The sequence below is a fragment of the Equus asinus genome, chromosome 6 (genome assembly GCF_041296235.1).
Source record: "Equus asinus isolate D_3611 breed Donkey chromosome 6, EquAss-T2T_v2, whole genome shotgun sequence".
In the NCBI taxonomy this organism is placed as follows: domain Eukaryota; kingdom Metazoa; phylum Chordata; class Mammalia; order Perissodactyla; family Equidae; genus Equus; species Equus asinus.
In genome coordinates, this window is record NC_091795.1 from 44,738,854 (window position 1) to 44,752,515 (window position 13,662).

Sequence of the window (13,662 nt, forward strand, 5' to 3'; positions counted from 1 at the left end):
GGGGGCGTGGTGATGGGGAGGAAGGAGGAGAGCTGCAAAAATTTCCAGAATGTAGAATGGCAAGCCTAGGGGGCAGATATAGAGCCCATGGGATTTTCGTGTGATTCTGGAAGGAAATACCCTGCCATATGACTGACCGGTCTGACCCTTCCAGAGAATGTATGAGCAAAAATAAAAAATTTCATAGAAACCGATGGAGGAAGCTAGCATGGCAGACTCAGTTAGGCTGAAGGAAGAATTTGGAAGATTCTAAAGATGGGTCCTAAAAAAGAACAACAATTCAAGGTTTAAAGAAGTTTTTCCATAATTTCATTTTTACCTTAAACTATGTGATCTCACCAGAAATTCAATTCATTAGCTATACAGAACACCCATCACAATGATGGCATTATTTTCTCAAAATACCTTGTTTTCTCAGACACAGAGCGCTGGCACTAGGGTGACTGTCTTGGATTTCATCCTGGGAGTCTCAAATCTCAAGAGCCCCCTGAGTCTCGGGCAATTTAGGACGGCTGGTCACCCTAGCTGAGCAGGAGAACTTGGAATGGCTCAGAGGAAGATTAGTCCCAAATGAAGAAAAAGCAGGTGGACCTCAAAACAGAGCACAAACGACCTTGACTAAGAATGGATTAGAGGTGACAACTATACTCTGTACCTGTTGTCATCATGACTGTGGTTGTGGGTATGGCGAGATTCCTCACGACCAGCAAAATGGGTTTCTGAGTCATAAGTGACTAGCTGTGGAGGAAGAATGCACTTATAAGAACCCTTGGGTAGCTGTTGCTAAGGAAGATGGCAGTCTCATTTCAAAGGTCCTGCTGTTCCTTATAGTTCTATCTGAAACTAACGATCTGAAAATGAATAGTAGGCCACATGCAGGATTCTTACAGTCAACCAGAAAGCTAATCCACCACTGTTGTAACCCACATGTGAGTGATCACAGACGTTAAACGTTGACCCCAAATAAACAACTTTCACCCTCACTTCAGTGGCCAGAGATACATGTGACAGTGGGAGACGTCAGCAGTTCTGGAGGAAGGGGCTTCTCAGTACTGGGGAAGGGTCTTCCAGGTGGTACGCAACCCACGGTCCCTCTTTTCCCACCGTAGGTAAGGGAAGTTTGAGGAACTGCTCCCATCCCAGGAGCACGGAGACAGCGACACTTCCACAGCAGGCGTTCTGCGGGACACCTCCCACGAGCTCCTCATCATCCTTATTGGAAAGTCACAACGCAGGCACTTTACTGATTTAGGAAAGAAATGACAACAAAGAAACAAGACAGAAAGAGAAGAGTGAGAAGAAAGAAAAAGGAAAAAAGAAAACAAGCATAGCTGGGTGAACATAACCGATAAAGCTCGTGTGCATTAAGGAAGGACTGCGCATTCGAGGACTGGAGGAAAAAGGAGTACGAAACACGACGTGACCAGCCAACTCCAGACCAGCATGGCTGTTGTGGGCCAGGGCCCGACACTGGGCAGGAAAGCGGATCAGAAGATATTGTAAAGACCATTTGTCTAAAGAAAAGAAAGAAGAACTAAATTGGACCAAAACAAACAAAACCCTAGCCTGCTGGCTGTGGCTTCCACCAGTGACTTGGTTAGAAGGAGCCGACATCATGTCTACATTGTTGTGATGCTCATGGTGACGATGATGATAACGACTGATATTTATGAAGCACATACCAATGCCCGCTATTATGCTAAGGGTTTTACCAAGATCACCTCCTTTAATGCTCACAGTAACCATAGGGGTTAGCATGATGATTATGCCGAGATAAAGAAACTGAGCACCACGGTCACACGGCTAGCAGCTAGGGATAGTGGGATTCAAATTCAGGCACTCTGACTCCAAAGCTAGCTTCCTAACTCCCCTGCTATATATAGCTGGCCCATTTCATTGTAGCTAGTTCAGACTTTGGTCAGAAAATTCTTTTTGCAAGCTTGATTAAATTATTTTAAAATATTAAAAAATCGTCTACATCAGCGTCAGAAACTTCATACCGTGGAACTTCCTCTTTCATCTGGAAACTCCCAAACCAACAAGGAAGCCTACGAATGGTCCAGAGGCTGGGGTCCCATCAGTAGAGTAGCACCAGCTCCATCTGGAACTAAGATCTGTGTGTGGACATTTCGGGGAGGGTCACACAGTAAGAAAGGGAGGAAGTGAAGCAGCTGTCACCTGAGCCAGCCAGAGTCCTGGTGACAGACGCCTCACGGCTTGTGGAGAATGTGCGGTGGCACCAAGTGGAAAAACACTTTTCTTAGAAAGATGGAGGTGTGGGTGAGAGAGCGCTGGCAGCGTGAGAAGCACAGTATCGACAATGCTCCCGGCACAGGACCAGTCCTACAGAGATGAGCAAATAAATACGACCTGAAGAATGAATGAACAAATGAACGAACAAATGACCGGCCTCAATGTGCTAATGATACCATCATCTTATGCAACTCCAGGGAAAGAATATGAGTGGTTGTGGAATCGTGTTTTCATTTATGAACAAAAAGAACTGATTCTCAGCACTGACAATTTTGAACACCATTCTTGGAAAAATTGTAATGCCCGATTGCTACTAGTAAATGAACTGTACCCACAGGATCTCCTAGGAGTTGTGTACTGATAGATTGCTTATGCTTACACTCTCTTCTTAAAGGAAAAGACTTAACGGTGTTTTCATATTCAAATAAAAAACTCATTTGCCATGAACATACAAATTCATATCAAAGACAGGAAAATATAAGTTTGCTAATCGAATGGTTGAAAGTTGCTGTGAGTGAGCTTCAAAATTTAGCTCTGAGTTTCCTGGCAGCCAAGATAAAAGGAGAAACACAATGAGTTGCACAACTGTCTTACCCGAAAGGAGGAAACACTTGGGTCTCTCAAAGAAGACAAAGGGTTTCTGAGCACTGAATTCTCAACTAATTTCCTCATAGAGTTATACATAGGAGTCGCTAGCATTGTCCACTCCTTGTTCACAGCTTTTTATCAGTCATTCAACAACATTTATTGAGCAACTAATGTATAAACAGTACCTTACTAGGTACTGTGTAACAATGGGCTTACATCAAACATACAACGAAGAGCAACAATACAATGAGACACATGTTTAGGATATTTAGACTCAAGGTACTCTGCGTGGAGCACTTCACCTGGGAGAGGTCAGCGAGGTTTCACAGAGAAGGTCACGTTCTTTGTTTTGTTTCGGTTTTTGTTGAGATATAATTGACATATAAGATTGTATTCATTTTAGCTGTACAAGACAATTATTTGATATATGTTACATTGCGAAATGATCACCACAATGAATTTAGTTCACATCTGTCACTGCACAGAGTTACAATTTTTTTGTCCCATGGTGGGAACTTTTAAGATCTGCTCTTTTAGCAACTTTCAAATATACAATACTACACTCACCATGCCATACATTCCGTCCCCAGGACTTGTCTATCTTATAACTGGAAGTTTGTACATTTTGGCCGCCTTGTTCTCATTTTTACAACACAAACAGGAGCAGATTTCATGAAATGATTACTTGCAGCAAAGATAAAAACCGAGGGTGTGCCATTAAAGCACAGGTCCGTGAGCCCACTGTGTGAGGGTGTGCCTCCAGCGCATGCAGTCCGAGCACAGCCTTTAGCTCATTCCGAGGTTGGCAATGAGATTATCTATAAAGAAAGGAAACAGGTGTTTGCCGAGCCCCTAACGTGTTCTGCGCATGATGTAGCTTCCTCCTCTCAACAGACGCGTAATTAATCCTATTCGTTGAGCAACTTGCCCTGGGATTCTCTGCTAGTTAGCAGAAGGGTGCCAAGTCCATGCATGCTTTTCTGTTTTCTTGACTAAACACCCTCCTGCTCTCCTAACTCTATCAAGAAGGGTCAATGGGCAAGTCACAAGTCACCCCTTAGAGAGTCCTCTGTCGATGCCACTTTTTACAGGCAGTTTGAGTTCATTCTCTCCAGGGAGAGCCTAGAGCACTGTGGTTGCCTGTTACTGATTAAGGATAAATATCTTTCTTTGACTACCCAGCGATCAGTTGGTAGGGTTGACTCAGAGCACGCAAGTTCAGGAGCGTTCACTGAGCTCACCACAAAGGAGGTCCACAGTCTCTAGAGCTACAAGCCTCTCTGTCTAAATGGCTGGGAAAGGATTACTACATTTCCCTTCCAGCAATTTGCAGACTGAGGGACTCCCAGAGGACAAGATGTCTTCACTGTGACTTACGTAGCGGTAGGAACTGGGGGGTGAAAAGGGGGCCCTGAGTAGAGAGGCTTCAAGGCAAATGAAAAAGAGCAGGAACTGGGAAAGGTAAGCTGTGGCTGAGGGCTGCAGTGAGAGTGTGTGCGTGCTTGGGGAAGGAAGTGGGTGTGGCAAGAGACAAGCGGGCAGGTGAGCAGGGCCAGATCACAGGCACTTTCGGTTTAATCCCTTCACAAGGAGAAGCCATATGAAATTATAAAGCTTCTTTCTCCTTCGAAGAAACAGAGACTATGTAGAGGAAAACCAGGGTGAGAAAGATGGCAAGTCTGCGACTCCCTGAAGAACATGTCCGTCCACACCTTAAAGAAAAAGAATGGCAGTGATGGGTGGCCGGGAGACCAGAATTCCTACTCCTGGGCGCCCTCCTATGGCTCCCAAGGCTGTTCCCATCAGAGGACTTGTCTCGCGTCTTGTCATTGTTTCCCTGTCTGTCCCACTACCCCATAAGCCCTGCAGGTGCAAAGAGCACGACTGTCTTTATATTTGGCTGCTAGACCTATTGGTATAATTTTTTTTGTAAAGTGATTTTTGTTTTTTAAGAAAGCTTTCAAAGGACAAAAAAAAAAGGTTTCAAGGAGAAAAATGATGATGAGTGAAACATAAGACAAGAAATGCAAATTATTTTCTCTCTTTGTAACTTCCATATCTCAGTTCCTGTCTGGAAACTCTACAAAATGTACATACCGTCCCCTGGGTGGAATCTCTCCGCTTGGCCTGTGCCTCACCCCGGCTCTCACCCATGTTATCCCTGGCTCTCCACGGGTGTCCTGTGGTCGCAATGGCTGTGGCCACAGTTGGGGCTTCCCTTCAGCTCCTCACACACTCCCATCTCTTGTACCCGATTAGCCATAGAGCTGCCTTGTGAGCTGTCACGCACTTCTTATCTCTCAAGCTGTGCTGTGTGTGATGGCCCATCCTCACAACTTATCTTCTCAATAGGTCCCGGGATCATTCCAAAACTCCCATAATGGGCATTCCTTTGTTTTTGTTTTTGCTTTTTTTTTTTTACAGTGTAAATAGATCATTTGTCTTTGCTTTCTTTAAAATACTATTACAACTGTACATATTAATACTAGCACAAGAATTGCAAGTTTTGGAGTTTAAAATGTATCCCAGGGAGACATGGTTGGGCCAGACGAGTAAGAGGAATAACTGAGGATGATTTCTCTGTTACTTTATACATCGTAAAGCATGTTCCCATCCGCTCCCAGCTCAGGGCTTTGCACACAGTGTGGAATTGTAGAAACAAATCCTAGGTGTTTTCTAATGCCATTTTATTTTCTGTTCAAACAACAGAATGTTCAGAGAAAGGGAAAACGTCTACACTTCATTTTTCCTTTTTGAAGCCTTTCTAAGTCAGCTCTTCTAATTTTGAGAGTTTAAGTGAAAATCCAAATTATAATGCACTACGTTATATAGTCAATCTGCTTTAAATATTAGTTCCCATATTTTTGTTTTTACAAAAATCGTACTGTTCTGGGGCCGGCCTGGTGGCACAGCTGTTAAGTGCGCACGTTCCGCTTCTTGGCAGCCCAGGGTTCGTCGGTTCGGATCCTGGGTGCGGACATGGCACCGCTTGGCACACCATATGTGGTAGGCGTCCCACATATAAAGCAGAGGAAGATGGGCACGGATGTTAGCTCAGGGCCAGTCTTCCTCAGCAAAAAGAGGAGGATTGGCAGCAGTTATCTCAGGGCTAATCTTCTTCTTCTTCAAAAAGAATAGTACTGTTCTCTATGCGTATTTTACATTATCAGCTCATGACATATTTCAGGCAAATAAAAATGGTTTCAACTGAGATTTTGAATCCAACAGATATAGAGTTAAGCATTTAAAAAGTAATTTTAACTACCAGGAAATGTTAATGAATCAACTCACATTTGTTCCTATTTCACTCAGTGACAAAACCTACAGCACACTCTACAGAGAGGAAAACTAACTCAAATTAATATATCTCTATCTAGAATTATTGTATTTTCAGAAGCTCCTGGCAATTAAAGCCTTATCATGAGGTACAATTCTGGTGTTTTTGTGGTTCATCATGACAACTGCACAGGAGCAAAGTTTAACAATTTTCTGAATATTTTAAATATTAGCCTATTTTCTCATACCAGTTATTTAAAAAGAATGCTTTTCTTAAAATCTCCCAAGTATTAGTGTTATACAAATTTAAACCTTTAAAGAAAACCACCACAAGACTCAGTATGTGAACTTTCCCTATTAATTCTGAAACTTAGAACTAACTCTATTAGTTTGCTTAACTTTGGGATTTAAAAAAAAAAACAAATCACATACTGCACTACACACATCCTAGACATTTTCGAAGATCAAAGTCTACTGCTGAGTGTAGTTGGCTCGGCAGGGAAGCCCTGTGGTCAACTCCGAGCGCCCCTCAGTTAGGAGCATCTTGGCCAAAAGGACCAGGGACCAGGCTCCCGGTGGGATGCCCCCACCCTCGCCGGCCCCGTAGTCCCCAGCGTGGCCCCCTCCCTGAGTCCCAGCCTTGGCCGCCCCCCGCTCAGGCCTGCCACCCCTGCCACGGCGCTGCCGCGCCCTCCAGGAACCTGGCGGACACAGAAGGCCAATCCTCCAGGAGGAGCGAGTCCTCTAGAAAAATAGGCGGCAAGTTAACGGGAAGCACGGTGGTACAATTCCTAGCACCATTGGGGCACCTGCCACCCAGCCACCCCATCTTTGTCCTTGAACAGGCCTCCCTGAATCCCCAAGCTCTGAGGGGAGCAACTCCTGACTCGATCGTCATTGCAGTCCCTCACCGATGGCACCCTGAGAGTTGCATCGGGCAGGCTTTCCTTACTCAAAGGACCGCGGGCCAGCTCTGGAGACAGGCAGAGAAGGTATCAAGTTCTCCCGTCAGACGCTGTGCAGATGAGTTATAAACTGTGAAGTGTGGGTGGGAGAGATGGCGGCACTACCGCAATTGGAAGGTATTTATGGCTGTGTATCCCACACCAGGGCCACAGGGCATCGCACTCTTGACCCATTTTTAGAGACACAAGCGCCCGGAGCCACTGAGCTGGCCTCTGCCAATCCCAGTGAACTTGGGCTCCCAATCTAACACAAAGTCCAGAATCCAGGGCAACCTTGTCCAGCGCCTGCAGGGGACACTTTGTGTGTGAGGGAGTAGAAATCAAGATTGTGACATCCCTTCACCACTTAGGTTGGTCCTAACTCTGCTGCTGTGTACAAGGGCAGGACATGACATCAGTCCCTGTTTCCCAAGTGGCCGGGAGGCCCTGGGCCTGGGCAGCAGGTGGTACGCATCTTGTGGAAAGAATTTAACTTAAGCCCACAGGTAAGTCAACAACAACATGGGGACAGACATTTTACTCGAACAAGGAATAAAGATAGGCATGGGCCGTGGAGGGGCATCCCTGCGTCAGTGTTCCCTGTGGAGAAAGTCACTTTCTTCTCCTTGACTCTGCCTGCACACGTGGGGACCTTTCCCCATCGGGGACCTGGAGCTGCTCAGGGACGGCAAAGGCTTCAGCCACAGCAAATAAACTAAATTTGGTCCAGAACGCAGGCTGGTCCGGATTAGCACCTTGTAAGTATGGCAATGAATTGTAAAGAAAGTGTTCACCAAAGCTGAACACTGGACCAAGACGAGTTCACCATGGCCTGCATGGTCTCAGGATTCCTGACCTGGGGAGCCAGCGTTTCAGTGTTCAGAGAAGGTGACGAATATGCTCCAGCAGGCTGGCCTGGTCACTCTGGGGCCATGGAGCTGTTCCCAGAAAGCCCTGTATCCTGGGACTAGAGGTCCAGAAAGTCCACAGAGGACCAGGTGTGGGTCCTGGCTTGTTCGAATCTGTGTGGTCAGGGTTTTGCAGCTGGCTGCTGATCGCCAAAGAGGGTGTGTCTGTAAGACCTTGGGCCAGTAGGCCTGGCCAAGAACTTGGAGTCCAGAATTCGGAATCTGGAATTTGTTTTAGCTTTCGGTGTTTTTAATAACATGGTTAATACTTGTTCATTATAGAAATTCTGGAAACTACTTTAAAACTAATAATATATATGTGTGTAAGTATGGCTCACCCATAAATCTCTCACCCATGGTTAACTCTTAGAGACGAATGATGCACATCCTTCCAGATTTTTGAGGGTTTATTTACATGTTCATTTCTTTGTTCATTTTACAAACAATAATAAAATAAACTCTTGTGTACCTCCCACTGAGGTACCTGTGAAGCATCCCAACTGCTTTCCCCTTCTTTTCCCCTCCAGAGGTACCAACCCCCTTGAATATTATATTAGTCCATGCCTTGCTTTTCTTTATAGTTTTGCCATATACATATATAATTTTTAATCTTAGTATAAATGAATCCTATTCTGCTTTCCTGTGAGCTTCTTTTTGGCCCAATGTTAAGCTTTTGCTACTCAATCTCATTTAAATGTATAACTATAATTAAGTAGTTTTCCTCTTGTGTAGCATTCCATTTTATAAAGATACTACAGTTTATTTTCTTACTCTGTAATTGATGAGCAATTGGGTTGTTTCCTGTTGTCATCAACAATACTCCTATGAAACGTCTGTACCTCTATTCTGGTTCCCAGGCACGAGAATGTGTCTAGGCAGTCTCTGAAGTGAAATGGCTGCCTCGCAGGGTTTGTGCATTGTCGACTTCACTAAGTGATGCCAAATTGTTTTCCAAAATTGTCGTATCCTCAGCGTTACGAGAGTTCCTGTTGCTCCACGTCTTTGACAACACTTGGTATTATCAGACTTTTTCATTTTAAGGCCAGTTTGGTGGGTGAGAACAAGTATGTCATCGTGCTTTTAATTTGCAGTTGCTGATTATGGTGATTAAGCATATTTCCATATATTTATTGGCGGTAGTATTCTTATTCTATAAAATGCCTATTCGTGTTTTGTTTATTTTGTTTATCATTTTTTATTGATTTACAGGACTTTTTTAGTATATTTAATTCTATCTGTGTCTGTGTATCTATGTATTTATCTACCTAAAACTATACTTTCAAGTCTGACTTCTTTTAACAAGAATAATGACCTACAGTGCGTAAGGCCTTATGGCTTTATAAATTGATCTAGTTGTGAAGATCCTAAGTAAGAAATGCTTTTATTCCCTTTAGTCTAATTTCCTAAAGGAAAAAACGAGACCCCACTTCAGACAAATAATGATTTATCAAATGGAAAAAACTCAAGTGGGAAAAAAACCCCACTATTGATATTTTTCACTTTACTACTTGGGAGACTAGAGTAATGCATTTTTGTTTCTAAATAAAAATTTTTTCAATATTAAATTTCAGAGGGAAAAAAAGTTGAAAGCAGCCACCTTTCCATGGTTACTTTCGTCATGTGTCTCACAGTCACACGCTGTCTAGGGCCTGTTCTCCCCTGTTTTGGCTTGGGGGAAATGAGGAAAAGAGAAAGATGTGCCTGCGACTGGATACAATATGGGCGGTCCGGAAATCCACCCAGCAATCTTCCCACTAAATGCTCCCAACCACCGGGCAGACGGGGGGGCCTTCCCTGGATGATCAATACCCTCTCGATGGAGCCTCCAGGCAAGGAAGTGGATGTGCCAGGCCCCCGACAGTGTGCAAGAAGGGATGCTGCCTCCTAGAACCCGCCCTCCAGGGCTTACAATTCAGTGAGAAAGACAAATATGTGAAAGAGTAGATTGGAGTAACAGTGCATGAAAACCACAGAAGGCTGTCACAGCTTTAATTGCTAGACTGAAATTGAAAATGATAAAGGATCAAAAAAGGAACTGTGTGGTCTTGGCTCCAACTTAAGTCAAGTCTGTTCGCTCTGCATCCCCTTTTCCTCCAACCCCTCTTCCCTACCAGGATCAATAGGTCAGATGCAGGGGGGCCTGCGTCCCGGTCTCCCACCACTGCCAGGCCCAGGTGGTGGTTTCCGGGTCAGCCCTGGCCTCCAGCAGGGCCCTCCTCAGCTCTCTGAGATGGATGTACAGTGGGGAGTCCCTTCCCCACTCTCAGGGACTTCCACTTTCAGTCCAGCCTGACTCAGCACACAAAAGATTTAGGGGAAACTGGAAGTGCAGCCCACCAGAAAAATGCTGGGGCCTCTTCCTGGGCCAGTGTCTTGCTATTTCCTGAAGCATGTGCTGCACTTGCTGCACTCCCTGTGCTTCTGCCCATCCCCCTTAAACTATAGCTTAATAAGAGCCTCTTGGAAATTGACCTGGACAGTGAATTTGCGGTAATACTTGGGTTCCAGTCAAAGTGGCCTTAAAATCACACCCTTTTGCTGCTCATCTACTCCAGTGGTTTCCAACTAGGGAAGATGTCTCTCCCCAAGCATCTTATAATGTCTGGAGACATTTTTGGTTGTCACAACTGGTGGCAGGGTAGTTGCTGCCATCATCTAGCAGGTAGAGGCCAAGGATACTGCTAACATCCTGTAATGCCCAGGATAGCCCCCATCACGAAGAATTAGCCAGCCCAAAATATCAATAGTGTCCACGCTAAGAAACCCTGATCTACTCCTTACTAGCTCAGGCTGGGAAAACCACAGGTCATTGGCTTGACTGACATGACTCCCAGTTCCACCCATCCTCCTAATAGAGGTAAGCATCTCTGATATATTGTTAAGCCAGTTCCTACAGACGCACCTGGACACAGGATGCTGGAGAGGGGACCTGAGATCCAGTGGTTGAGTCAGTGACTCTCTCCATCGACATGACATTCATGAAAGGTATTCTGGCTGCAGTCCCATCTCTCAGGGTGACAGACTTGTAAATAGCATGGATAACGACAAGGGCCCGTCTATATTTCATTAGGTAATTTTTTTTTCAGTAAATAATACTAAATAACATTATCTTCTTGTAGTCAATCATTCATTCAGTCAACAAATATTTATATTGTGCCCACTAAGACCAGGCACAGCGCTCCATGCTGGATGAATGGTAACTCTCAAGGATACTGACTTAGATGCCAGCCGTACAGCAGGCCTTTTCATCAGGTGGGATAGAGGGCCGGGTGCTTGTTAAATTACAGATTCTTAGGCCTAATCCTCAGAGATTCTGATTCCATAAGTCAGGATGGTGCCCAGGAATCTGCATCTTTAACAATAACTGGAGGTAACTGATACCGGCTATCCATGGGACCGTGATTTAGGAAGCATTGGTAGAAATCATGTAATCCACCCAACCCACTCCCAGGTCTGAGCATGTTCAGACATGAGTTCGAAGGTGGTAACTTCCTAGATCCCCGAAAAAAAATCACTTAACTGTTAATTGTCTCACGTTTCCCAGTTTTAAACAGAAGGAGAGTAAGACCTGTTCAAACACAGATAAGGGGAAGGTAGAATGACCTCACGTGAAGAGAAGCAGGACACTTTCAAAGGAATAGAACCATAGAAGTTTTACTTCTAAAAACAATTTTGATGACATATAATAGAATAACATTAGCCAAGGGCATTGGTATCAGCAGCAGTTAGGAGGAAAATCTCTTGCTTAGAGGCACACACACTCCCTGTTCTCTGGACCGACCTCAGCATGCAGTGATTTCTACCTTGATTAGGGACCTCCCTGGTCACCAAGATAAATGGCTCCTCTGATTACTCTCAATTTTCTTTCAAATCCTTTCTCAGACCTACGTCGTTAACCGTCCATTATGTAACTTTGCAGTAGACCGCTTACTCTAGTAGCACATTAACCACTGTTGGAGGCCCAAGTCTAAACTTTGTTCTTAGCAAAACTTTTCCAAGCCGCTGGAAACAGCTGAACACTTACCTCTGTCTAAGGTCAAGGAAACCACGCCGCTGAACGGGGATAAGAATAAAACACAGAGAATCCCTCTTGGCCCAATTGCTCCACACTAAAGTCCTGTGATCGATTCAATAGAAGAAACCCACATAAAGAAACTCATCACAAGTGCATGCCAGATTAAAATCAACGGATCACCATCGTCATTAATGAAAGGCCAGGAGAGCTGAGAAAGCATGCCAGCGACCCTTAAGATAATTAATCTAAAATGTGTCTCTCTTTTTTAGCTCCTCTAGCAAAGAGTTCCCTTCCATTCTGTCGCTATAACTAAAATTGTCTTTATTCTACCTTCAAATGTCTCTATGTTCCTGTCTTGTCCTCACTGTTTATTTGTTGCTACAAGCAGCCCCATCTCAGCCCCCCAGGTCCACAGAGAAGGCCTGGAGACCCAGCGGACTCAGAACACAGGACACCTCGAGTTTACTCACAGAGGAAGCACTTCAAAAGACTCTACTCTCAGTGCTCCCATCAAAAACCGCTCCAAATATGGATGAGGTTCCAAACAGGAGGCAAATTATCCTTCCAGGATAAATAGAGAAAAACTCACAGTTTTGTGTCTGATCTGTAGGCTTGGCCCATCCGAAGTACCCCAGGTCCCACACACTGAGGAGCTCCATGCCACCGCCACCTCCGAATGAAAGAGAATCCCCTCCCAGTGCTAGGGAACTTTGAGCCAACATATCCGTTTGAATGCAAATTTTTCCCCAAACCCAGATTTGTGAGAGACCCATTTTTAAGTAGCCTGTGCTCCCTGCAGACCCACATGCAAATAGTGGGAGCTCAAGTAGAAGAACCGCAAAGGTAACAAAAAGACATTGACGGTACCTATTTTCGCAGCCTCCATTTTCAGGTTGAAATCCCAGTTTCTTGGCAACTTCAGGGACATTTTGCCTCTGGTTCCGGCGAGTCCCTGCCCAAGCGGCGAGTCTGTCAGGATTCGCACCCTTCTTGCTTTTTCGATTCTTCCCTCCAGCTGGTGTGTGTGTGTTTTCCCCTTTATGTCGCTTCACAAGCAACTTTGGGTTTGAGGTCGACTGGCCAACGTGTCTCCTCCTTTCAGATGAGAGGTCCACCCATCTGTCACTTGGAGATGGCACCCAAACCCCTCCAAATTCCACCCACAGTCCCACGGGGCCCGGGACCTCGTGAAGCGTGCACCTCGCTTTTCTTGCTTTCAGTTTTACCAGAAATATCCCAGTTGACACTTCGCTGTGCGTCATGGGAAGCAGAGCTCCTGTTCGAAAGAATCTCAGGCCTCCCTGAGACGAGGTCGTGATAAACAACTGCGGCCTCTCGGCTTTTTTTTTTTTTTTTTTTTAACTGTCTGCTTCCTTGCATTTGAGGAAGTGGGTGGCTGTTCAGTGTAGATGATGCTTGATGAGCACTGTTTCTCAAGAAAACGGGTTTTGGAAATGCTTGTACAAGTAGAGTGAGTGCTTTTGTGATATAAGGCTAGCATTCTGATTAAAAGAAGAAGAAAATGCCAGGATTCCTGCCATTTGCCCCTAAGCCCCTCCTCCTCACCAAATGGATCAAGCATCTGAAAATGGCCAGTATGATAACCAGTGTTCCCCCAAAGTCACCTTCCTTTAAATTCTTCCTGCTGTAAGGACCACATGGTAAGCTCTCCACCTGC

At 44.9% G+C, this 13,662-nt stretch overlaps 1 protein-coding gene across 4 annotated transcripts in view; it reads right to left on the reverse strand.

The window, feature by feature from the left end:
- ARHGAP25 (Rho GTPase activating protein 25) overlaps positions 1–13,317 on the reverse strand; it is an 85,825-nt gene extending 72,508 nt beyond the window's left edge. Inside the window, exon 1 of one of the 4 annotated variants that reach the window (XM_014836741.3) lies at positions 12,852–13,317. In XM_014836741.3, the coding sequence (XP_014692227.2) occupies positions 12,852–12,912 (61 nt within the window). In that variant the 5' untranslated portion in view covers positions 12,913–13,317. Of the gene's footprint in view, positions 1–12,573; positions 12,728–12,851 lie in introns of those variants that run through there. The other 3 variants (XM_014836743.3, XM_070512014.1, XM_070512015.1) reach the window with 3 other exon arrangements.
- Between the last annotated feature and the right edge of the window lie 345 nt (positions 13,318–13,662).